The sequence below is a fragment of the Motacilla alba genome, chromosome 1 (genome assembly GCF_015832195.1).
Source record: "Motacilla alba alba isolate MOTALB_02 chromosome 1, Motacilla_alba_V1.0_pri, whole genome shotgun sequence".
NCBI lineage: Eukaryota > Metazoa > Chordata > Aves > Passeriformes > Motacillidae > Motacilla > Motacilla alba.
Window position 1 is genome coordinate 34303441 of NC_052016.1, and position 23779 is coordinate 34327219.

The 23779-nt window shown below is 39.9% G+C and overlaps 1 protein-coding gene across 3 annotated transcripts in view; it reads right to left on the reverse strand.

The window, feature by feature from the left end:
* The window catches only part of GSK3B (glycogen synthase kinase 3 beta), a 149944-nt gene that overhangs the window by 66565 nt on the left and 59600 nt on the right, over positions 1–23779 (reverse strand). For all 3 annotated transcript variants that reach the window (XR_005257191.1, XM_038138914.1, XM_038138908.1), the window contains exon 3: positions 3215–3298. Coding sequence is in view for 2 of the 3 variants with exons in the window: in XM_038138914.1 (XP_037994842.1) it covers positions 3215–3298 (84 nt within the window). In the remaining variant the exon portion in view is untranslated. The remainder of the gene's footprint in view (positions 1–3214; positions 3299–23779) is intronic.

Genomic DNA, 23779 nt, shown 5'->3' on the forward strand with positions numbered 1-23779 from the left:
GCTCAAAGTGATTGTTAGGCTTTCAAAGAGTGCCAGTCTGACTAGATACGGAGAAATCCTTTGAGGTATCTTTAAATCAAGACAGATTTACGCTTCTTGAACACTGGAAAACCCCCCATGAAAAAAAACCAAAAACAAAGAAACAAACAAACAAAAAACCCACCCCCCAAAAAACACCAAAAACAAACAAACAAACAAAAAACCCCCAAAACACCAAAACCAAACAAAAACCCCCAACCCAACAAAACAAAAACAACAACAAAAAAGCTAAAAACCCCCACAAAAAACAACAAAAAAAACCCAACCCAAAACAAAAAAAACAAATCAGCAAACAAAAAAACCCCAAACCCATCCAGAAAGAGAAGTCTCTGGCTTAGGGATGCTGGTGTCAAGCACCAGGTAAAAAGGGAGAAGTCCAAGCAATATGAACAGATGGAGTAAACACAGTGGCATGAAAACCTTTATGCAAAAGAATGTTTGATATATATTTATCAAAATTCAATTAATGAGATCAGCAGTATAGGAGTTACCTCTGAGACTTTCCCATCACTTCTAGACTTAATTATCACAAACACAGATTAATGGCAGAGGATGATCAAGTTCTTCACAAAGACTGTCAACAACTGCAAGCCCAACTCCTCACTATACCACCATATTTTCTGCTATACAATGACTGGATTTTTATATTACTCTTCCCATTGGACTTGCATTCAATAATCAATTTATATAAACCTGTGGGGACATACCATCTATATCTGCAACTGCTTCCTGAACATCCCTCCTGGTTACCAGATGGGACATTACACTTTTCTCCTTCTCCATCCCACAAACACAGTTTGATTATGAGGGAAATATGAAGGAAAAGATGCTATTGCTTGCCAAAACTGACAGAAGCGTGATAAGAAACGTTCTCCTTCCTTCCCACATCAGTTTCAGAACACCAACTTGCTTCTGTCTAGAGCTTTTTCCAAATAAACTCCAGTCCCTTTCCTCCTAGCAGAGTACCAGTCTGCTACAAGGCAAGAACAGCAACCTGTTAGTCCCCACAGTCCATGGAGGAAAAGCTGTGGCAAGCTGCTGTGCTAACACTCAGCTTGCGTTTGCTACAGCTGCTTCTGCAGGTGTTTCCTGAGAGCTGCAGGAATGGGCAGGAGTCACGCACGCCATCAGTTATCTTCACATGCCGCCACCTACATGGAAACACTTGGAAGCCAATTACGTGTCATTTTGTACTGAACTGAAAGAGACCTTGCAACCTGAACTGCAGCATTACACTGCTGATGTTCTGCTGGGTGTGTGCTGCCCCCAGGGACTGCTTCCCATTTGTCCTATTTTGCAACAGGGTAGCAGTGGAAATCTCAAAAGCACAGAGCAGAGGCACAAAGACCAAGGAGCAGAATGTAACCTGAAAGAAAACTTCTCACTGAAGAATAAAGATTCATTGGCCATGGATAGAGACATTTTTAAAAGCTACATTAGCGCTGCCAAAAATCAGCCACAAGGAGTTGAAATAGCAGAATGGAAAATCCAGTCTCAAGCTCAACTTCATTTAAAGATTTCCAAAAGCGTTTTTCTCAAGTTACTGTTACACAAAAGCTCCTGGGACAGGGTTCTGAGCAGTTTTAACATTCCACTGTTTGCAGGAGGCTTTTGAAAGCCCTTAGATAAGGCAGTTGTCTCATCTGTCCAGGAAATTCTACTTCAGTTAAGTTACAAGCTGTTTTAAAAATCCAAACCAAACCACCAACAAAAAATCCCAAACCCAAGCCCTCCTTCACAGCATTTTTCTTTCTGTACTCACGCTGCTTGAAGAATTTCTGTTTATGAACAAAATACAGCTTAAAAAACAACACTGCACTACCAACAAAACATACATTGCTGAAAATGCTTGTTGGCACCATCCAAGAGCGAGGAAGGAAAGGGGAGGTTGATAAAAATGTTTCAAACCCCACATTACATTTCTTCTTGAATGCTGCAATTTTGCAAGCTCTCTATAGGCACAGGCAAAGTACAGGGCCAGGTCCCCTGCAAATGACCTCTCAGGTAACAGCAGATCTCCTCCAATTATCCCCCTGTGCACAGCACAAGACAAAAGCAACTTATCCTGGAGATGTCAGCTCCTGCTCTGGCTCCAAAGACCATAAAAGGGGTGGGCTGCCTCTCCCAGTCTGCTGACCCACTTCATGAACCTGCAGTTAACAGCCTGCCAGTGGCTATCAGCTCTCATATACAGCCCTTTTTAGCACTGTGGACAAGTGTATCAGCATCTGAAGACAGCTAAGGATGCAATCTGCCTTAAAAATGAAAAAAATGGCTGCATTTATATAAATTATCCAAAAATTATATAAATATTTGAGACATAGAAAGATCAAAGAAAATTCAGAAGGTCATCTAGCACATTTTCCAACCTCACAGCTTACATTAACTCCCACACAGACCACAATGACTTTGCTTTTACTCTGTGGATGATCCTGCTTTTAAGAATAAGGTTGGATCAGATGTCATCTTGAAGGCCATTTCATCCTGAATTCTCTTGTGATTTGTAAAATGCTGATACATACTTAGATAAGGAATACATTACAATTTCACATTAAAACTAAACCTTGTAACCCCTTCTCAAAAAAACCAAGGAACTTTTAAACCTGGACTGAACGAAAACAAAGGTCAATATCTACTTCTTGAGAGTTATTAAATCCAGCTATTTGCTCTTTCTCCTGGAGCACAAACATTCTGACAAATGATACAATCACATGATCATACATTATTCTTTCCTCAGGCTCTGAAATTCAGCCTGCACCTGGAACAGATGCACAGAAGCATACAAAGACTGGCTCTGGGAAAAGGCACATAAATGCTTTAAATCTAAAGTGCTTAATGCTGAATCCTAGAAAACACATATATCTGCACATATAGAAAGGTACTGCTAGAACACATAAAGCCCAGCTGTGATCCACTTAAGAAAGAGGCAGTGCATATGCAAATCTACTGCAGCCTTGCTGTATTTTCAGCATAATAGTACCCCTTATGGACCACACACTTCTACACTGAAAAACATCTGCTTCAGTACGACCTGTTGGGCACCATTACAGAGTTTGCTCAGTAGTAAATGTCTGCTATCTTCACATTTCTGTCTCCATGCATTCAGACAGTTCAGTTATACCCCAGACACACTGCTATACATACCAGGACACATTGCTTTATTTTTCGTTCTTACCTTCTCTCCACTAGAGTAGAAGAAATAACGCAATCGGACAATGTTACAATGATCCAACTTTCTCATAATCTGGAGCTCTCTGTTCTGAAACAAGAGAAAAGCAAACAATTAGAAAAACTTTCTATGGAAAAGGTAAGGTACCATCGTGAACACTTTAGCATACAGATACAGAAGTTAATAAACCAAAGAACAACTAAGATGGAAACGCAACAGCTTTCACATAGTTATTAGTATTTGTTGCAATTATTATTAAGAATATTGTCACCTTTGACTACATTTTCTCTCTAAAACAAACATCCAAAAATCCATAATATAATTCAAGAATTACCTATTTGCATTATCAAAGTGTCAGTGGTAAAAGGCAAGAAGACATTAACTTCTCTTTTTTTTCCCCTCTTGATCTCATAATAATACCATTTATCAACCAGAAGGCTAGGAAGCCTATCCCATTTGAATACTGTAAAAATAATGCAAACAGTGTCAAAGCTAACAACATTTCCACCTATATGCCCACCCTTCTCTACAGTGCAAGAGAGGTTTGTAACACAAGATCCTATCCTCTACCATTCTTTTTGCAATACCAACATAAAGCACCTGAAATTCATCAGGTAACTCAATTTCCACTTTGTTCAACCAAGGTTAAGACAGTTTAGACAGATAGAATAACAGCATTATTTTCCCATTTTATATCAACCTGAAAAAGCTGTTAAAATAAAATCAGTTCAAAACATGCATGATAAACTGGGAAATTTACTGCAATATCCATTGCATAAATAATGCCTGAACAAATGAAGGATCTTGCAGCCTGGCAGGTAAAAACAAATGAAGTTTTGAAATGCAGGTAGGAGTAAAAACAACTAAGTAAAATTAGCACAGCTATGTTTGTCACACTTCATTCCACAGCTGTTGCTACAATACTTCTTTCCTCTAGTCACATTTACACATCGCTGTTTTTCCCTTCTCAATTAATACGCAATCTGCAGCTACAAAAATAGAAGGTATTCCATTTTTTACTTTGATCACAGGATTGCTAATCATATATCCTAAAAGAGCAAGAAGCAGTACACTAGACTGTTTCACTGTTCCTTACTAGCATCAACTCTGGCCAAGTTCAGGAATATTTGGGAAGAGAACTCTTTAGCCACCACACATTTTCACACTTAAGTGTGCAAAGCTAACACCCACTTTGTGCAGTGCTGCTGTCAAAACAATGATTTCAGATTCTGTGTTATCAGAGGGTCACATACGGTGTCTGTCACTAAAATTAATTATTAAGGAACTCCACAAGAACCACTCAGAGCTTCTAATATGAACATGACTACAAACTCTGCTTTTAATTCCTCTAAGCCATGTAGCCTTAAAAAAAAAAAGAGGTGCTACATAAGCTGCAGTATCATTAATCCCATCAACCCTGCCACCCGCTGAGTGAAAAAAATACTTCAGTATTAGCCAGCTCTTTACAAATACGAATGACATCTCACACAGTTATCAGCTGGCAATTACCCAGCCAGTGGTTAAGGAGAAAGCAAGTCCCTCCCTGAGCCTGCCTGGCCTCTGAACAGATTAAAGCCTAAGACCATTTGGTACATACCAAGACAGGCCTATTCTATACTGTGAGATCTTTGAAGAGAGAAAGTAAGAGAAAGCAAGGAGAGGCCTGTGAGGCTTTCATGTAGCTCCTGAAATCTTATGGTGTGAATCTGTGAAAAAGGAGTATAGGCTTCACCACATAACCTCGTCAATACGCCTTACATCTCACAGAGCAAAGCATTCTTCTGGTAGGAACAGGAGCGCACATATTCTCCACTTACTCATTCTTTTCCAAATCCAATTTTTAAAAAGTCAGTTTTGAGAGTCGGGGCTGGGATTCCTGTGCTGCATAGCACAATTTGAACTTCAGATCAACAGAATCCCCTCCTCTTGTCTTACCCCATGGCCAGCAGTGGTTTGGACATCTCCCTGGACCTTACAACATGGGGCAGATTTCAATTAATGAGTGAAAGCAGGTATGGGTCTAGATCTCACTGGTTAAAGAATCCCCTCTTATGACAGAAAATTAATTTCTCATGTTGCCTTTTACAGCATTTTACTACAGCATTAAACCTAACACTGCAGGTTCTAGCACTTCAACCTAATTCCACCAGCATTTCATAGCCCAATATATAGCAAGTTATTTCTTTTTCCCTTTCTCCTACTGACTGTGAGATGGGAATAATACTTTTTAACTCATGGATTTACTGGAAGAAACATAAATATGCTAAGAATATTAATGTGCAAATATTATTTTGGCAATATCTCTGCTAGCTTCTTAAAATACCCGTACAGACTCTAAGTCAGGTTACTGCTTTGTGTTCTTTAGATAGGGTGTACGTGCTGATTGGATACACTGGAAAAAAGAAATCAGCAAAAGTTATTCTAATGTTAGGCTGAAGTTATATTTATACTCTGGTATCTCATCCTAGCACAAGCACAGTTTCTGCTGCCTACTGTGATGCCTTCCACTTTGATCCATCTCCTCCGGCCCTCATCCTGACCATCTGCTGCAGCTGCACAAAGAGTGTTTTAAGAGGTGCTAATATCAGGGATAAGTCATAAACCAGTTACACAGTAACCTATATCTTGCATCATGTGACTAGGGAGAAGGAAACATATCTAAACTGCAATCTTAGCCAAATAGTCACCTCAGCTATCTTAAAACCAAACTGATTTCTAATCACCACTCCCTGGTGGAGTTAAAACTGGAAATACCTGAACAATTGCAAAGCTCAAATTGGATATGGCAGGGGAATAGCTACTGATGTTCATGTTCAAGAATTACTTTTTTCTCAGATGAATGCTTCAAGTACTCTCACTTTACCACATACTTCCCTGTATACATCTTAAATAAGTAACAAACTTTTCACATTAAGATGTGGGCTATTAAAAACCAGTGCAGAATTTCATGGAGAGGAAGAGGAAATATCAGATTATATCCAGGGAACCTTCAGTGAAATGAACAGTCACAGATGTCATGCACCAAGTGCAAGAGACAAAATGCATGCCTAAAGATAATGCAAACTAAAATAATTTCAAAACATGCTGATGAGAAAGGCTGACAGTGCACATTCAAAATATAGGGTAGATTAAAACCTAAGGCTCATGCTTATCCTTAACTCGTAATTTTTGTCTTCCAAGAAATATGGATGCAAAGTCAAAGACTCAAAGAGGAGGAAGTTGTTATACTTTTCTGTTCTCCCACCCATTCAACATGAAGGAAAGGTTGAGTTTTCTAACTGAACGAGTGTACCAGGCCTGGTAAGCACTGCAGAAAGCAATACCCTTCAGCACCAGCCTTGCCACAGGAGAGGACCCAGCAGACATCTGTTGCCACCAAAACGTGCTGCTGTGGCACACGTTCCTTTGAGGAGCCTCAAATGAATAGGACTATGAACGGATTACTCAGCAAATTTTCTGCAGTTCAATTTCTTTATCTAAAATAGATTTCTTTATCCAGAAGGCAAAGGCTGCTGATGCAGACTACTCTATGATCAGTGCATTTAAGCCCTTCACTAACTACTGAAACAAATGTTATGTGACAAAACCCTGTGCACCACTTATGAAGACAATTTTCCTAGAGCAGACTGCCTCTTATCTGTTCATTATACTGAAGAAAACTGGTCGCTCATCAAGGTTAAAGATCTGGTTAAAGATTGCCAAGACATCAGATTTGTAACTTCAAAGCACAGCCAGTAAAGTTCCTGCATGAAGATTCATGGCTTCTCTCCGAAGTTACATTCCCAATCTCTCAGAGCTGTGCTAATGCTGCATGTGATTCGATACCACCAAAGCAAGGTCATTTCTGCCTCTATTACTACTGTAATCCGCTATTACAAAATAGGATAACCGTCACTCCTGGCCACAAACACTCCCTTTCCTCCCCATCCAGGGATTTCTAGCGCTAAACCAGTTTGCATTCATCACTCTTAGTCTGATTCTTTACCTTCTCCCTGCCTCACACCCTCTCCACCCCCTTCTCCCTCCCCTTCTTACAGCAGGGGATAAAACAACCAGCTCATCAGAGATGAGGCTTTATGGACTTGCAAGTTCCTGAACTGCACTACAGCAAATAACGGTGAAAGGTTTTGTACAGCTCATGTCAGCATGACACTGTCAATATACACCCAATGAAATGGAGAAATATAACCTGGATCCAGTTCAGAACAGAGTGCCTCAGTTTCCTTAGCTGAAGGGCATGCGGGGTTTTGACTCTTGTTTTTCTTCTGAATCACCTTTTTAAAGTCTCAGCAAGGTTCTTTGAGGACTATGTTCAGGGCAGATGAAATGGGAGAAATTAGGAAATCATATTTTTGCTTTCTGTCACACCAAGGAAATTACCTTAAAATGACCTTAAATGACCTGTTTAAAATGGTTATTTTAAGCAGATGAAATTATGTATGCCTTGAACTTTTAGAGAAGGTATCTTTTAGATGGAAAGGCAGGATAAGCTATCAGTCTAATTCAACAAGTACTTTCAGCATCAGACTTCTTGCTTAAATCAAGTAGGAACAGTAACTAAGGTTAATGCTTCTTTTTGCACTTTTTAAAGTAATTGTTATTATTCTTGGTGTAATACCTTCAAATGATGAAGCTCAACATCTTGTGCTCTTCTATCAGATTGAAAAAACAGAAAATGGAGCATAACTGCATGAACTGTGGCATTACAGAAAGATGGAAGTAGCACGGGTAGATCCAAATTTCGCAGTATACACATTCCTGCTCTTGTATATCTCATGATTACTGTTTCCTCCTTTTCTCTGCTTCCACCATAATCTTCTCAATTTTACCACATTTCTTATCCTTCATAAAGGTTTTCCCACAATGAAGAGCACAAAGAGAAAGCCATGGGCAAACTGGGGAAGAAATCAGCTTGCAGAAGGAGGCATGAAGACATTTCCCCCCCTGCTTCTTCTCACTTCTACAGCCAGAATGACTCATCACATCCACTCACCTTCACCTGCTGCACTGCTGAGCCTGCCCTGACAACAAGCTCAGGCTGAAACCTTGAGAGATTTGAAGCATTTTTCATCCAGCAGCAAAAAACTTCTTCATTCTGACCCTCTCCCACCACAGAAAAAAGGCGGGACTCCAAGCACAGGGAACAGACACATGCTGAGAGCATTTTCAGTGTGATCCTAACCAGCTACGCTTGATGCCTCGCAGGAACAGCTGCTTGCACAACAACAAAGCCATCCCTCCTAAACTAAGCTTTGCAAAACTTACCAAAACAAAAAGACTCCAGACCACAGAGGATGCCATTGAAATAGCACCTTGCAGGTTACCTGGGCTCAGGAACACCAGCATATTTAGCACATTTTCACTAATATTGTTACTAAAGCTCCAATCCTAGTACATGTTGTTTGTCCTAAGCTTAGTAGTCAGTCCACAAAATAAAAGCTGTACTGCATCTTCTCTAAAACCTCCCAAAGTTGCCTGACCCATTCCTCCAAAGACAGATTTCCAACTCCATCAATCACAAAAGTACTTTTAACACTGTCTTGCTGTCAGCACAAGTATTACAGAAACTACTCTCACTGAACTGACTTTTCCAGATATATGATAATTCAGGCATTTTATACTACATCCATCTTGTCCCAATGTATCACAAACCCATCAGTGCTTGGAGGCAAAAGTAGTCCAAAAGTGTAACTACAGAAGCCCGGGCTGGTAATCTGTCCATGCTGGTCATCAATAGCCACCTACCCATGTTAAGTCCATTTTTTAGGCAGAGATAAATGTCAACAGGGATCACAGTTTTCCTCATTTACATTTGAGGTGTGGATTAGGACAAGCCTCAGTCTCCCCCTCCTGTCAGTCACAGCATTTTTACAGCACCAGCAGATCTAATTTGGGGTGGTCTCTATTTTTAGCACACCTATTAGTCTCAAACTCACGCAATCGTGACCTTTAATCCAAAAATAGGGGACGATGCCAACAAACAAATACTATCTAATAAATATATGCATCTATGACATACCAAGAGCTGTAATGACACAACACCCACCACCCAGTTCCTGCTGTCACATCGATAACTGGTAAATACTTGGATCCCAGCAGGTCAGAAAGACCATACACCCTGTCCTGCAGCAACCTCTACCGATGTGCAATACATGCACAGAAGCAGTTTTGAGGATTAGCAATTGTAGAAACACTTCAAATTTATGACCCAAGAAGTCTCAGAAACATAGATCAAATACTAATTTATATATTGCTGACGTTCTCAGATTCCCTAAGGAAAAGAAGAAACAAAGAAACAAAACTAAAAAAACAAACAAAAAATTGGTGATAGCCATCAGCAGTTTAAAGTTCAAATATAGAATTGCTGCTTTAAATACCCTCACCCTCCACCCCTTCCTTATATCTCTTCCTGCTTGCCATTCACAGGAATCCCAAAGGGAAAACCCAGGGGCTAAGTACCTATACAACATACGAATAATGAGTGCATGTGCACCGTGCCACACAAGGGGCATGAGCAGAGGAAGCTGCCAGGGGGTCCAAAATACAAAATGCTTGTGTGTATGCACTTCCATGCAACTCGGCACATTGTGGTTGCATCATGCTCTGTTTTACTACATAACCAGAAGGAACCAAAAGCTCCAAACCCAGCTACATTTTGCTATCAAGATCCACAACGCTGCCGCGCTTTTCGCTGTTTTCCATACCATAAAACTCTGATAATTAAGATCCCGAAGCAGCAAACGACAGAGGCGCACAGCATGGCTGCACTGCAAAGCGTTCCTGATACGCTGGCCTGCAAACACCCAGAACGAGTCACAGGCACAAAACGCTTGCGTCAGCTGTATTCTGTCCAAAATTTATTACTGAGCACAGCGACCTTCAGCCTTGGCATGGGTACAGAGCAGGGCAAAAAGTGTCAGCTCTGAATGCGGCAGCAGCAGGCAGGACCTGCCTGAAGAAGCCAGTGGGCAGAGTGTGCTGGGCTGGAGCTGGAGCCAGGCCAGGGCAAGCTGAAGGCACAGGCTTCAGGCAAGCATAGGTGGGGCCACCAGCACACTCCCAACCTGCAAACCCATGATTATTAACAGCTCGACTGAAATTAAAGAGTGGGCAGGGGCTGCAGGAGTCAAAAATATGCTTTCAACCAAAGATCAGAATAATGAGTGAAACAAAAAAATCACACAGCTACCACAAAGGTGGGCTAGATTTCATTAGACCCTTCAGAACTAGATAAATTTGAACCACAACCAAGCAGTAATGAGTGAGCTGACAGCCATACTGGATGAAAATCTGAGCTACTAACACACACCTTGTTTTCACCCTATTAATTCCTCTACTCTATTACTGCTCCCAATAAACTCAGGCAATACATCCATTCTCAGGAAGAGACCACGAGCTCTCCAGTTCCTAACTCTTCCCCTAGACAGTCAGTAATGGCAAGTGCCATATTATGTCATCACCAGGCTGCTCCTTCTAATGCAGAACACAGTCCTTAAGCAGACAATTTGATTGTCACACAGCTATTACACAGTTTCCTATAACTGGAAACAGAAATTACTTATTTGTGTTCTTAAAGAGATAAAACAAGCCTTGATCTCTCCTGGGATAACAGAAGAAGAAAAATCTGACTTCTTTCATTTTCTTCCTGTATCTCAGCAGTTAATTGAGCAATGGAAGACAAATGCATTAGCTCACTGTTGCCTATTTGAATGGAAGTGGAGTTTAAGAGTCTCTCAGGGACCTAACACCATCTCTAAATTCCTTCCAGCTTGGGAAGCTTGAGACTAAACTGAGAGGACAAACTGACTTCCAGCATCACATCACTTCTAGACCACAACCTGAAATTCATTTTTAAGTGGTTGTTTCAAACACTATGACCTGATAAACAGCTCAGTTCTACACTTCTATTCTATAGCATCTGCTGTGCTCTGCCAGCAGCAGGTCCAGATGCAGGAGGAATTGCAGTGTACCCAAGATAAAAGTTAGAAAATGAGAACTAGGTCTGAAACTCAGAGAGATTGCTCAAGTCCATTATAAGATTAAAATAAAGCGCAGTAGAAGAAGAACTGAAAGGAAAAGTATTCTGTAAAAGGCAGCCCTATGTCTTCAGAGATAATAATAGCCATTCTTTTTCAGTGGAAGCACAGAGGATCTCTGTTAAAACACTCTTACAGTAAAAATCCTTTTCCTTTCATAGAAATAGCAGTCAGATTTTTCCTCATGTTTTGATTTTTAACTCTTTAACTAAGAAGAAACTAAGTATAAAAATGCCTTTAACATCAGTCCTCAGGGAGTCTGCAACATCCATAGAACCTTACACCCACAATCGTAACCAGAACAGGTTGTAATTAATCTACTAATCAAATAAGTTCCAATCTCCCACGGGCATAAGACATTTGCTGGGTTGCTAATCATTACGTTATTAAACATTAATGAAATGTTTTATTACTCTTGGCCTTCTCTTCTTACATATGATGTAGCAGATGTTTCATGCAAAAAGATTCCAATGGACTTGCAAAACAAAAATAACTTCTCCTCACCATCAAAAAAAAATTATTTATTTAGGGAGCAGGTAAGTACTGCTTCCAATGTTTATTCTTCCTTTGTCTCAGGCCTATTGCTACATGACATGAAAAAGCCTGATGTTACAAGTCGTGTGGGGCTTTTATTTCAATCCAAATGACTCCCTCAGACTTGAGAGACAAGGTTCAAATTAGAAGACACAAAAAAGGGAAACGATGGGTGGAGACTGAGCAGGGAGTAAGGGAGAGTGGAAATGGCAAGTGGAATTAGCCTGCAGAGGATTATTTGCCAGGCAGAATTAAATTTTCAAGAAGGACAATTTTTAAATAATGAGCTCCCAAATAACTAGACTTTGAAAAGCATAAGCATCCCCTGCTGAATTCAGAGGTTGGGCAGCTCCTCCTCTGGGGATGGAGGAATGGGGGAGGAAATTGCCCCAACTCCAGTCGTGAAGTTAAAATTGGAATTTACACTCCTCACCTTGTGCACATTCACAGCAAGCTATTCTCCCCTTACCCACAGTGGGTTCCCCCCCTCCCAGTTTGCTAAGCTTGTCATAAGCAGATGACAAAATTTATTAGCTATTGCTATAACTAAGAAAACCATGACATGTGAACACCAGGTCTAAAATAATAAATACCCTACCAAATTTCAGATGATAGCCTGACATGTAAGAATGTTTCAACACTCCTTCATAGTTTTATACATAAAACCAATTCAAGCTTCCCCATTAATATATCTTCATATTAAAAGGCAACAGCACATTCTTCCCAGAGCTGCAGCATAATTTCAGCAGTTGACCTTTGCTAGATACAAACAATACATCATACACTTGGAAAGGGAAAGCCAGCTATGTCAAAGTACAAATTTACTATAAGCTGTTAAAGAATTAGTGTTCCAAGTTTGATAAAACAGGTTATCAGACTTTGTGCTTGAGGGTTTTTTCCTTAGTCAGCATTACTGCTTTTCAAACATTGTCCCATTTTTCAAGAAGTTATTTCCTTTGGCAAAAGGGTGTCACAGCAGTAAAATGAAAAGATTAGGAAAACTTCACATTCGCTTCTAGCTTAAATTGCCCCAAAAGAAAAAATACAGAGAAAAGCAAGTTTAGTAACTATTTGCATAACAAGGTGTGGTTTTTAATGACATATTTAAAAGCAGAGACACAGCACTATAGATTCACAAGTTAGTCACACTGAAAAGGAACCGAGATCTCCAAAAAAAGAAAGGTGCAGAAAGAAATTATTTCATATGTCAGGTGAACGTCATGAATTTAAAGTGGCACACTTTCAGCAAGTTTGAAAAGGCTACACTACCACCTCATGGGCTTCCAGTTTCAGAGCTTCCCAAGCACGAGATTCAGCTGGACAAATTCAGGGCAGGGGCAACCTAATTACCATGAAGCCCAGCCCTTCTTGCCCCAGTATGTCCAAAAATCATAGAGTCACAGAATGGTTTGGGTCAGCAGGGACCTTTGAGATCACCTAGGTCCAACCTCTCTGCCACATGCAGGGACATCTCCCATTACCACATTGCTCAGAGCCCCATCCAACCCAGCCTTGCACATTTCCAGGAATGAGGCATCCAGTTTCTCTGGGCAGCCTGTTCAAATATCTAACCACTTGCACAATGAAGAATTTCTTTCTAACATCTAATCTAAACCTAACCCCTTTCAGTTTAAATCCATTCCCCCTTGTCCTATCATGCACGCCCTTGTAAAAAGTCCCTCTCCAGATCTATTAGAACCTCCTTCAGGTGCTGGTAAACTGTCCTAGGATCTCCCTGGAGCCTTCTCCAGGCTGAACAGTCCCAACTCTCTCAGCCTGTTTTCATAGGAGAGCTGCCCCAGGTAACTTATTGAGCATCCTGACTTCCATCTTGCTTCCAGAATAAAATGAGAACTTGTACATAACCCTGTAAGCAAGTAAATGGAAGAGAACCGCTGAAAACAAGAGACTGAGGGAACAAAGATGACTTGGTCCGATCAATCATCTTGGCATGACCTCATCCAAAGGTTTGTCAGCAGCCATCACCAGATGCTTCCAAGGAAGTTCCTAGTGATCTGGAACCCTAAAACCTGAAGACAAGAACATTTAACTTCTTTTTACTGAACCTGTAAGTTGTTTCCAAAAATGCAATTGTAGAAGAAGATAAGAGGCTCAATGCAAGTCAATCACAAATTATGTGAGAAATTGTTTCCTACACCACCTACCACCTTTTCAATGGACTATTCATTCTTCTGTATTTAACACATAGTGCTAGAGAACATTCTCATAAGTTAATTCATTAAAACATCCACTGTTAATAATAATGCAAATGGCAAAACCTTCATTGACCTTGCCAAATATTTCCCACTACAAGATCTTATTTTCATGGCTTAAGAAGATCTCCCACTACACACATCATGCAAAACAGACATCTCCATCATGTGGAGATGACCAGGAGTTGAGTAAAGATCCTGCCCGTCTACCCAGCTTCACTAAGGCCACACCTGGAGTGCTGTGTTCAATTTTGGGCTCCTCAGTCCAAAAGAGACATGGAGCTCCTGGAGTGGGTTCAGCAGAGTGCAACAAAAATGATGAAGGTACTGGAGCATCTCACTTACGAGGAATGGTTTAGGGGTCTGGGCCTGTTCAGCCTTGAGAAGAGACCGTCCAGAAGAGGGGACCTCATCAGTGTAAGTACCTGAAGGGAGGCTATCAAGAGGATGGAGCCAGGCTTTTCTTGGTGGTGCCAAACCATGAGACAAGAGACAATGAGTAGAAACTGATGCATAGGAAGTTTCACCTGAATATGAGGGAAGAACTTCTTTATTGTGCTGTTAACCATGTGCTGGAACAGGCTGCCCAGAGAGATTGTGGAATCTCCCTAACTGGAGATGCTCAAGAATCTTTTGGAAGCAATCCTATGCCACGTGGTCTGAAATGACACTGCTTGAACAGGGATGCTGGAACAGATGACCCACTGTGGTCCCTTACAACCTTGCCCATTTTATGATTCTGTGAATTACTTTCCTTGCCCCATGCCTAACGAGTGAAAAAATCTTTTTCACATTTTGTTGAAATCAAACTTTCTACAAAGGGTGCTGAGAACCTTTTGCATTCAAAATCCCAACAGTATGAAATAATGAAGATTACTGTCTGCTGAGGATGTGATACTGACTGCCTTGCTTATGTAAGCAAGACAGTATCGCTCCCTACACATTCTGCACACAAGGTTAGGTTAAAACTAGAGTCACTGTATCTTGTGCTCACTGACTACTTACATTCAGGAAAATTCAAATAAATTTTAAAGGTGAATCAGTTAAAACTTTCTACATTGTTTAGCTGGACAGATGAATTCAGAAAGGTCTCAGACACATGTATTTCTCTTGGAAAGTTCATTATCTACTCAAGAAGTCAGCTACAGCATTATCACCCACAAGCAGATCCATGCAGACAAGCCAGTAGGACAGCATGCCACAGCTCAGAGCTCCAGCAGGAAGGGACTTTCTACTACCACCTGCACACGGCATTGTGCTTTTGGACTGCGTACAAGCTGTTCCCACTAGCAAGGAGGATTCTTTCCAAGAGATATTAATCAGTTTAAATCCAAACAAGAGTCCTTGCACTGTTTATCCTTCCTGCTAATTGATGGCCTTCATGCTGCCACAGAAATTGTTCAATGAATACACTGACTCTGTTATGCCTCCAACACTCCAGGCAACCCTCAACATGCCCTAGTTTTTCCTATGTCTCATACTACTTTCTTGTCCTACTAGATCTGTTAGCCCTGCGTGAAAGCAGATAACCTTTATGCCTGTTATGCAGTTACAGAAACAGAGTCATTGCCTACTAGGAAATCCAGCATACTATCTGCAAACCATGTCCTTTCTTGCCCTTATGTTGACTTAATTAAAAAAGAAAAAAAAAAAAAGATAGCACCAAGTTCTTGAGTATTTGCTGTGGTTCTTCAAATGCTGACTCCAATCAACCTGTTGTGGTTTCCTGCACACTGGGAAAGAACATTTCCATTCCATATGTTCTCATACTCCTGCTTTTTCAGATATCGAAATGACAAGTAGATAGGGTTAATAAATATTATTAACCCTATTATTAATAATAATAATATTATCAAATATAATCAAAGAACCTCCAGGTCTCACAGACAGGCAATTCTAGTACAGGTTACTGTGATAGACTACCAGAAGAATCTAACCTAGAAAGAATACAGAACTACTTTTTAAAAATCAACAGAGCTTCTAATACCATTGCCTCAACTACAGATTACTATCTGTTGTTGTAAGCTGTTACCACCTTCTAATTTTATAATTGCTCACTATTTATAAAATATGTTCAGCAGAGCACTACAAAGTAAAGAAGTATTATCCTTATTTTTAGGATTTCTTCAGAAAGCTGTGCTCACCTTAGGTCTCCTGCTCTACATCCTGTTACACCTGCCAGACTTCATCTGAAATGTGATTACAAAGTTGCTCAGCATCAGAAAACAAAGCAAGTCCATCCATGTAAGATACTGAACTGAATCTTCCTAATGTTCTCTAGCCCATGCACTACATTTTGGAGTAGCAAACTCCTTTGTCCTCATTTCCACACCTGCACACTTACTACTAATTCCCATGGCAGTCAGCAACACATCTTTTTAAAAGTTCCTCTATTATTTAACAGCAAACCTGAATTTTCCACTAAAGTGCCCACAGGCAATGTCAACATCCACTAAGAAGTTTTACTCTAAAAAGGAAAAAAAAAAAAAAAAAGAAAGGAAAAAACCCTGTTCTGTCCACTTGCAGCAAAAGCAGTGCAACTTGTGGACAGCTCAGCAAGTACTATTCACGTCTCACTGCAACACCCATGTAAATTGCAATGTCCCCCTTCAGGGATTAAGCAGTCTGCAACAAATTACTTCATTTATAATCAATCAACATGCCTACACTGTTAAACTCACCTGGTATAAATGAGATGGCTGCGTTCAAGCCCAAAAACTTGATACAACCTTCATGACTCAATGTGCCTACTGAGATTAAAGGAAGATGAATGTAAAAGGGCCTGCCAACTCAGTCTGATAAGCAGATCGTTGGACAAATCTCTGAATGAAGGAAAAAAGAAAATGAATCTTGAAAAGACATCAAGTAATAGATTCTGTCTCCATCTTCTGATAAAGCTTAGGAGGGAAAACAAGGAGCTTTTTGTGACAGGGTGATTTTTGAAATTAAAAAAAAAACCCTGAAATTAGATCCAGCTGTTGTTTTCCACATGCATTGTTATGCTTCAGTGATTCAGACTGGATGTTTGTATTTTGACTAGTTAGCTCAGGACCTAAGTAGTCTAATCACCATGGCTGGGGCTTTCAAAGGAACAGCACAAATGAAGATGTGAAATGAGCACCTTTGTTGGGCCTGTAACAATTAGACCTGGCTTCAAATCTTAGAAGAACTAGAGAATATAGATGTCTGCAGACTGCTTATTTACATCATGACACATACAAGAGCGTCCATTACTCATCTCAGTTCACTGTACTAAGCACTACACAAACAAAAACCCACCCTGAAGAAAGTAGACTGCCTTCTCCTTAGTTAAAAGTCTGTACCGTATATTTAAAAATATGATAAACATCACACCTCACATTTCACCTTGAAGAAGAGTGAGTCCCTTCTTTGCTCCTGGGCAAAAAAACATTACAAATGCTCAACGACCACTTCCTTGACATCACTCACTGTATTTTAAAAGAAGTATCAACACCATGCCAAAGCATCATGGACTGTAATTAGAATGTTCCTTAACAGAATAAGTTTCTCACTGCCTTTCCAGAAACATTTCTTATTTTGGGTTATTACATGATACAACTCTTATAAACCACTCCAATAAAAATCAGATTCATTTTTATTTCCTGTGGTAGATCATACAGGAGAGTCTAGGTCATCCAACAAAAACTCACTCTACATTATCCTTCAAATTTAATCTTCCAGTGTTCCAAATGGACCATATTTCACTGCATAATGCAGACAGAAAATGTGATGGGAAAAACAAAGTGGAACAAAAAGCCCAAACAAGCTTTCCTCAACAACATGCAAAGTAAAGTAGTAGAAAAGTAATTATTTGTATTGTGTAGGCAGGAAATAATTCACAAACATCTCACCTTCTCAGTCATCAGGGACCAGGAAGTATCCAAGTCACATGAAAAAAACAGCAGCATTGCTAATTTTAGAATATGCCCAACAGTCTGAACTGACTATGTACTTTAGATGCTTGACAAAATATTTAGAAGAGCTTCCTTTTAGTATTTTCCCATGTCTTGGTACTACTTTTCCAAGAAGCAATGGACGGTGCAAATATTGCCTTTAGCAGCAAAGAAAACAATTACCCATTACATGGCTCTCCAAGTTCCAAACACTTCCCAGAAGGAACATGCTATTTGGTTATAAAGAGTCAGGTCTACTCCAGAAAACAAGTGGAAAGCAAAAATTATTCCCGTTTTCACATTTACTTAAACCTTCCTCATTTTGTTTGCTGACTTTGAGTTAATCCTCTTCAAGGAAGAGACACAAATAAAAAAAAAAAAAAAAAAACAACACCTCAATTACAGCTCAATTAAAAGGTTTTAAACAAAGCCAAAAGGGTTGAACTACAGCACAGTGCCGGAGGGTAAGGCACAGCTGTCTTGGTGACACATAAATGAGAAGATCTGTCCCTCTTCTTTGCTTCAGGAAGACTCCCCTGAGCAGCAGGTGAATCTCTTCTGTCCCTTCTATGACTAGCATTTTACAGGGTGTCCCTTCTTTCCCCTCAAGCGCAATAGCTGCCACAGCAGGATATTTGAATAACAAATACTGAGTTCAAAAAGGACACGGTGTTTGCCACTGCCTGATTTATCAGCCATGCATTTTAAAGACAAAAAAACCCCAGTGTTTCCTGGCAAAAACTGAAGATAAATAATTTAATGATATATTCCAATCATGCTCCAAGACTGGAACGCTGCACCAAAAATAATTTAACCAAGTAAGAATTTAGAAAGCAAGTGAGAGCCACAGGTAGGTAATGTTGCTAGATATAAACACTATTTAAGCTAAAATTTTCCATAGCCAGGCAATCTCATGCTGTGGAATTTCCAAAAGAGAATACATAATGGTACAACCAAGAGCCTTGAAGCATCTGCATGCGCCAAACATCCAGGTAGTCTCAAAAGCACCGTTTTTATCCCATCAAGCTAATCTTCTATTTATACTCTACACAATACTCTTTTCCCTAACTGGTAGACAGGTGTGGAAGGTTCCTCCCGGGACACCATTTCCACCCAACACCTGCATTCATGACCAAGCTCTCCATAGCAGCAGCATTACCAAGCTCGCAAGAGCATTAGATGAGCCTGCTCTCTGCCTCATCATCTCATTGTCTACTCCAAGAAGAAAAAAGATAAAACTAGCTTAGAATTTATAATACAGCCTCATGCACAGTCAACCACTAAATCACAGAGCTTCAGAAGGACTTCAGGAATTTTAGTGTGACTTTTTAATTGAGCGAGTTCAGGTTCCATTCACAAAAGAGTGACTGCCCTTGATTCTCCACTTGAACTGGTTGCATCCTTAGAAAGTCTACTCCACTGCCACACTAAGACTGTCAGCCTATAAATATGTTCTTTTCTGATAAGAACCAGAAAACCAAATCTGCTCCACCAGCCTGTAATCTGCCAGTCTCAGAAATGCAAAGATATAGAGTCTCCTTGGTAGTGACCCTGAAAGGCTACCAAAGATCTCTCCATAAAACACTACAAAATGAAGAACACTGAAATCCTTTGTTACACAGACCTACAAATCCAAGCCATAATCAAGGCTCCCTCTAATTAGCAGGTGTGACCCAGATGTAAAACTGATTTATAAATATAAAATGGAGAGGTTATTTCTACTGCATGCAGGGTTACTGTTTTTGTCCCAGTCCTTCTCAGGCACTTAGAGGCAGTAATGTAAAAAAGTTAACGGAAAGGAAATTATCTTTCAAAATGGAACTTAATTTGACCACAATCAGGAATTCTGCAATGTCCAAGTACACTCTTACAGTTATAATGTGTTGTCAGTATGTGGCCGAGTTACATCTATTCATGTGCTTTAAACTATGCATTTCCACACCTTGATGGATTTGGAATTCTTTTAAACTGCACTCTCCAATCTGAAGGTCATTATTTCAAAATAGCATTCATCTGACCTGTGTCTCTCAAAACAGTCTCTAGCTAATTTAGGAATGTATATATACAGAATATATATTTCTTACACTATATATAAATATATGTATTTTATGTAAACCAGACATACAAACTCACTTTCTTTAGAAGACCTGAGAGACAACAGGAAATAAACCAAAGCATTATTGGAGCAGCTCTATGAGTTATCCAGACCAGTGGGACAAAAGACTTTTCATAAATGTAATGTATTTTCCAATTCTTTTTGTTGGTCAGTAAATTCACATAGGGCAGACAGATTTAATTTTAGTCTCAAGTTATACACTAGAAGTGAGCAAGAGGAGATAAAACTGACAAAACAGGTATCTTGTTTCAAAGTCCCATCTCGGTCCTAGTTTAAGGAGTACCAAAGAAAGACTCGCGGAAACAGAAAAGCTCAAAATACAAAATAAATGCACCACTTAAACTGTGGTATGAATCTATAAAAGGCCTCATGCAAACATCCACGGGGTAGGAGCAGAAAAGCCCTCAAGAGCTCTTTTGACTCCTCCCTTTCTAAAGAACACATTCCTAGGGCCTGTTTCCCTACTGACATGTTGGTTCCCACATGGCAACATATAAACACGCACAAAGCCACATCTGCAGATGAAGAGCTTTTCCTCCTCTATCCTAAGCCAACGGCTGGATGACACTGCATTCCCTGGACATTAATTATCAGTCCAGACTTCCCTGCTAAAAAGCAGAAAACTGAAATCAATGCTCATAGTACAAGCTCTATGTCACCTCATGTGCCAAACTGAAGACCTATTTTGCACTAAGAGTTATTATGCATCCAATTCAGCTGTCAGATTTGAAAACATCTGCAGGAGTAGCCATAACTACAAATAATTTTATTATACAGACTTTAAAATAATAATACCAAGTTAGAAATATGATTCTTAGAGTTCTTAGATGTTCTAGGCCACCAAAGTAGGCCCAGGGAGGTATCAGCTGATAGAATGAACAGTGCACTGCTATCTTCAGACTGTGAAAAGCAAGGGTAAACAGATTTTTTATCTATTAGGAAAGTCTTAGAAAACTGGAAAATGGAATGAAACAGTTGTGAGCAAAAATACAGATCTCTACCCAGCCTTTTTGGTTGCTGTGAACAGACAGGCACTGCAACTGTAATTACAGCTAAATGATAGAATTGGCTCCTCCAGTAAGCTTCCAGGAGACAGCCAGATCAAGTACTGCTGTAAGAAAAACTATTATCTTGGTAAATGTCTCTGATAGTCTGGATAAATTAAGATGGGCCAGAGCTACAAATCTGGCCTCTATACAAGAGTTAAAGCATAGACTAGAAAAAACCTCTCTGAAGGCAAACATAGACCTCCAGCTGTTTAAAAGATGGAAAAACAACCTGAACACATGCCCAGGCATCTCCCATTCTGGAAATCATATCTGAGAGCCTCAGTCTTAAAGAGGAACTGTATTCCCTTAGATGAGGACAGCTACGAGTAAAAGGGCAGTTTTGATCAGGCTCAATTATCTTTCTACTGCTGGTTTAATAAATGTTCACAGTATTTGCTGAAGTCACTGAAAAATATTTTCAGCCTTCTATCCCTCCTTGTGATACAAACACAACATCTCATTAGTCAGAAGACAGATCTATTGTTTTGGGTGCTCTTTCTAGCTATTTAACAATAAAATTAAGGCACCCTTAAGAGAGTAACACCTCCATGATAGTCTTATGATTCACTATTCCTCAGATCTTCAAAGTAGCTATGATATGCAAGCCCTCAAAGACTTAAAAGAAAGGTGCTTAAATGCTACTAATTCTCATCACCGTGTTTTTCCTTTGTGACTTTTTATCCCATGGGTGCTTCCAGCTCAACTGAGATGCAGTAAATAAAGGCATTCTTCTAAGAGAAGGCCTTAGAGATTAATGTTTGAATATTCAATGATCCTTAGATGGAGATATGAGATGAGAGAATGCATCTAACTCACACACAGATGAAATTAAAAAAGGAAGTTCAGTCCTTAGTTCAGAGGAAACCTGTGCAGATAACGATAGGTCACAGTGAAAGATAATAATGAATACCTCAGAGCAAATCCAACCTCTACACTGGATTCAAAACTTTAAACATTGACTTAAGATGAAGATAGCATTCATTCTGAACCTCTGTGATAACTTTCAAATCCCTTCTAGAAAGGAGTGAAGTAGGAGGAGAAAGGAAGATCTGGAGTGACCTTAATGCTCTCTGTAACTACTACAGAAAGGAGTTTGTAGTAAAGAGCGGTTGGTCTCTGCTCTCAGGCAACCAGCAAGCAGAATGAGAGGACACAGTCTCAAGCTGAACTAGGGGAGGTTTAGGCTGGACATCAGGAGAAATTTCTTCACAGGATGGTTAATAAAGTTTGGAATAGACTACCGAGGGAAGTGGTGGAGTCACCATCCCTGGAGGTGTTCATTAAACAACTGGATGTGGCACTCAGTGCCATGGTCTAGTTGACAACGTGGTGATCAAGGTTGGAATCAATCTTGGAGGTCTTTTCTGTGACTTCAATATCCACCTGTGTGCTTGAAAGAAAGGGCCCACAACTCAGGCAGATACAAAGGAAGTCAAGGCTTCTATGATATATCTAGCAGTAACAATGGCTTCTCTTCAACTGTACCTTTAACACTCTCATGACAAAGCTGTGGTACACAGAAGTAGGAATCTGGAAGATGGACCTGCTAAAACATTAAAAAGCAAGATGATGCACACGTCCTGTCTGAACCCAGCAATGGGAAAACAAACCTGCATGGAAGAGATAGTGATACCACTTCCCTTAAAGCTTTACACCTGGGTTCCCCAACACATATCAAGAGGATGGGTGTCAAACTCCTTCCTGCCTGCTTGTCAGTATATAGACATGACATAGCCCAAGCTTACAGACTGCAAAATGAAACTTGTTTTAACTCTTCTTTCAGTCAGGTTACCTGAGTAACTTGAGTACATCTCTCCTCAAAACAGCTCAGATACACCAGAAGTGGCCTTAAGCCCCCTGAAATTGAGCCTTTTTTTCCAGTATAATGCTACTATCTGTTGTATCTTTACTGGCCATCGATAACCAAGAGCTAAGAAACAAGCTGGGGGGACGTGAGAAAAAATAGAACTAATTCAACCCAATTTGAAGTCATATTCTCACAGTGGTCTGTTAATCACTGAGATTCTGAGAGCAAAAGAGGCAAATCATTAATCAACAGGTTCACTTTTTCACATGCATATTTACAGAATTATACCTTTAACCATGAGCAGAGACACAAAACCTATTAAGAAAAAAACTGGGTTAGCTCTAGATTTCTGAATGCTTTAAACACAAAAGTCTCTTGAAAAGTTAGCAGAACTTAAGAACCTAAACACCTAGTCATTTTTCAATGGAAAGTCTTCCTTGTGGTTTTACATTTTTCATGGGAGCTGCTATGATCAAAGTTGCTGTAAATAAGGTAACACAAACACCGGATATGGGCTACTTTGAAAAGGATCTTTTTATACTTAGAAGCTTGATATATCTGAGGCAGGAATTGAAGGAAAGCTGTTGCTTTCAGAAGCATTTCAAACAGCTCACAAAAGTACACACACCAGCAGAGAAAGAAAGAAACCAGAACCTCAACACAAACTTCATTTTCCATCCTGTTGCTTTATTGGGTTTTAAGGCTTAAATTAACACGAAGACTTTACATATTAAAAAGCCCAAAAAAACCCCAAAAAACAAAACAAAACAAAAAACCCCAAATCAACAAACCAAAACAAAGAAAGAATAAACATGCAAATACTCACAACACATATTCCTTCCTTAACTAAAAACAGGAAAGATCACTGCCTACTATTCAGTGGCCTCAGCTTTAGCAATGCA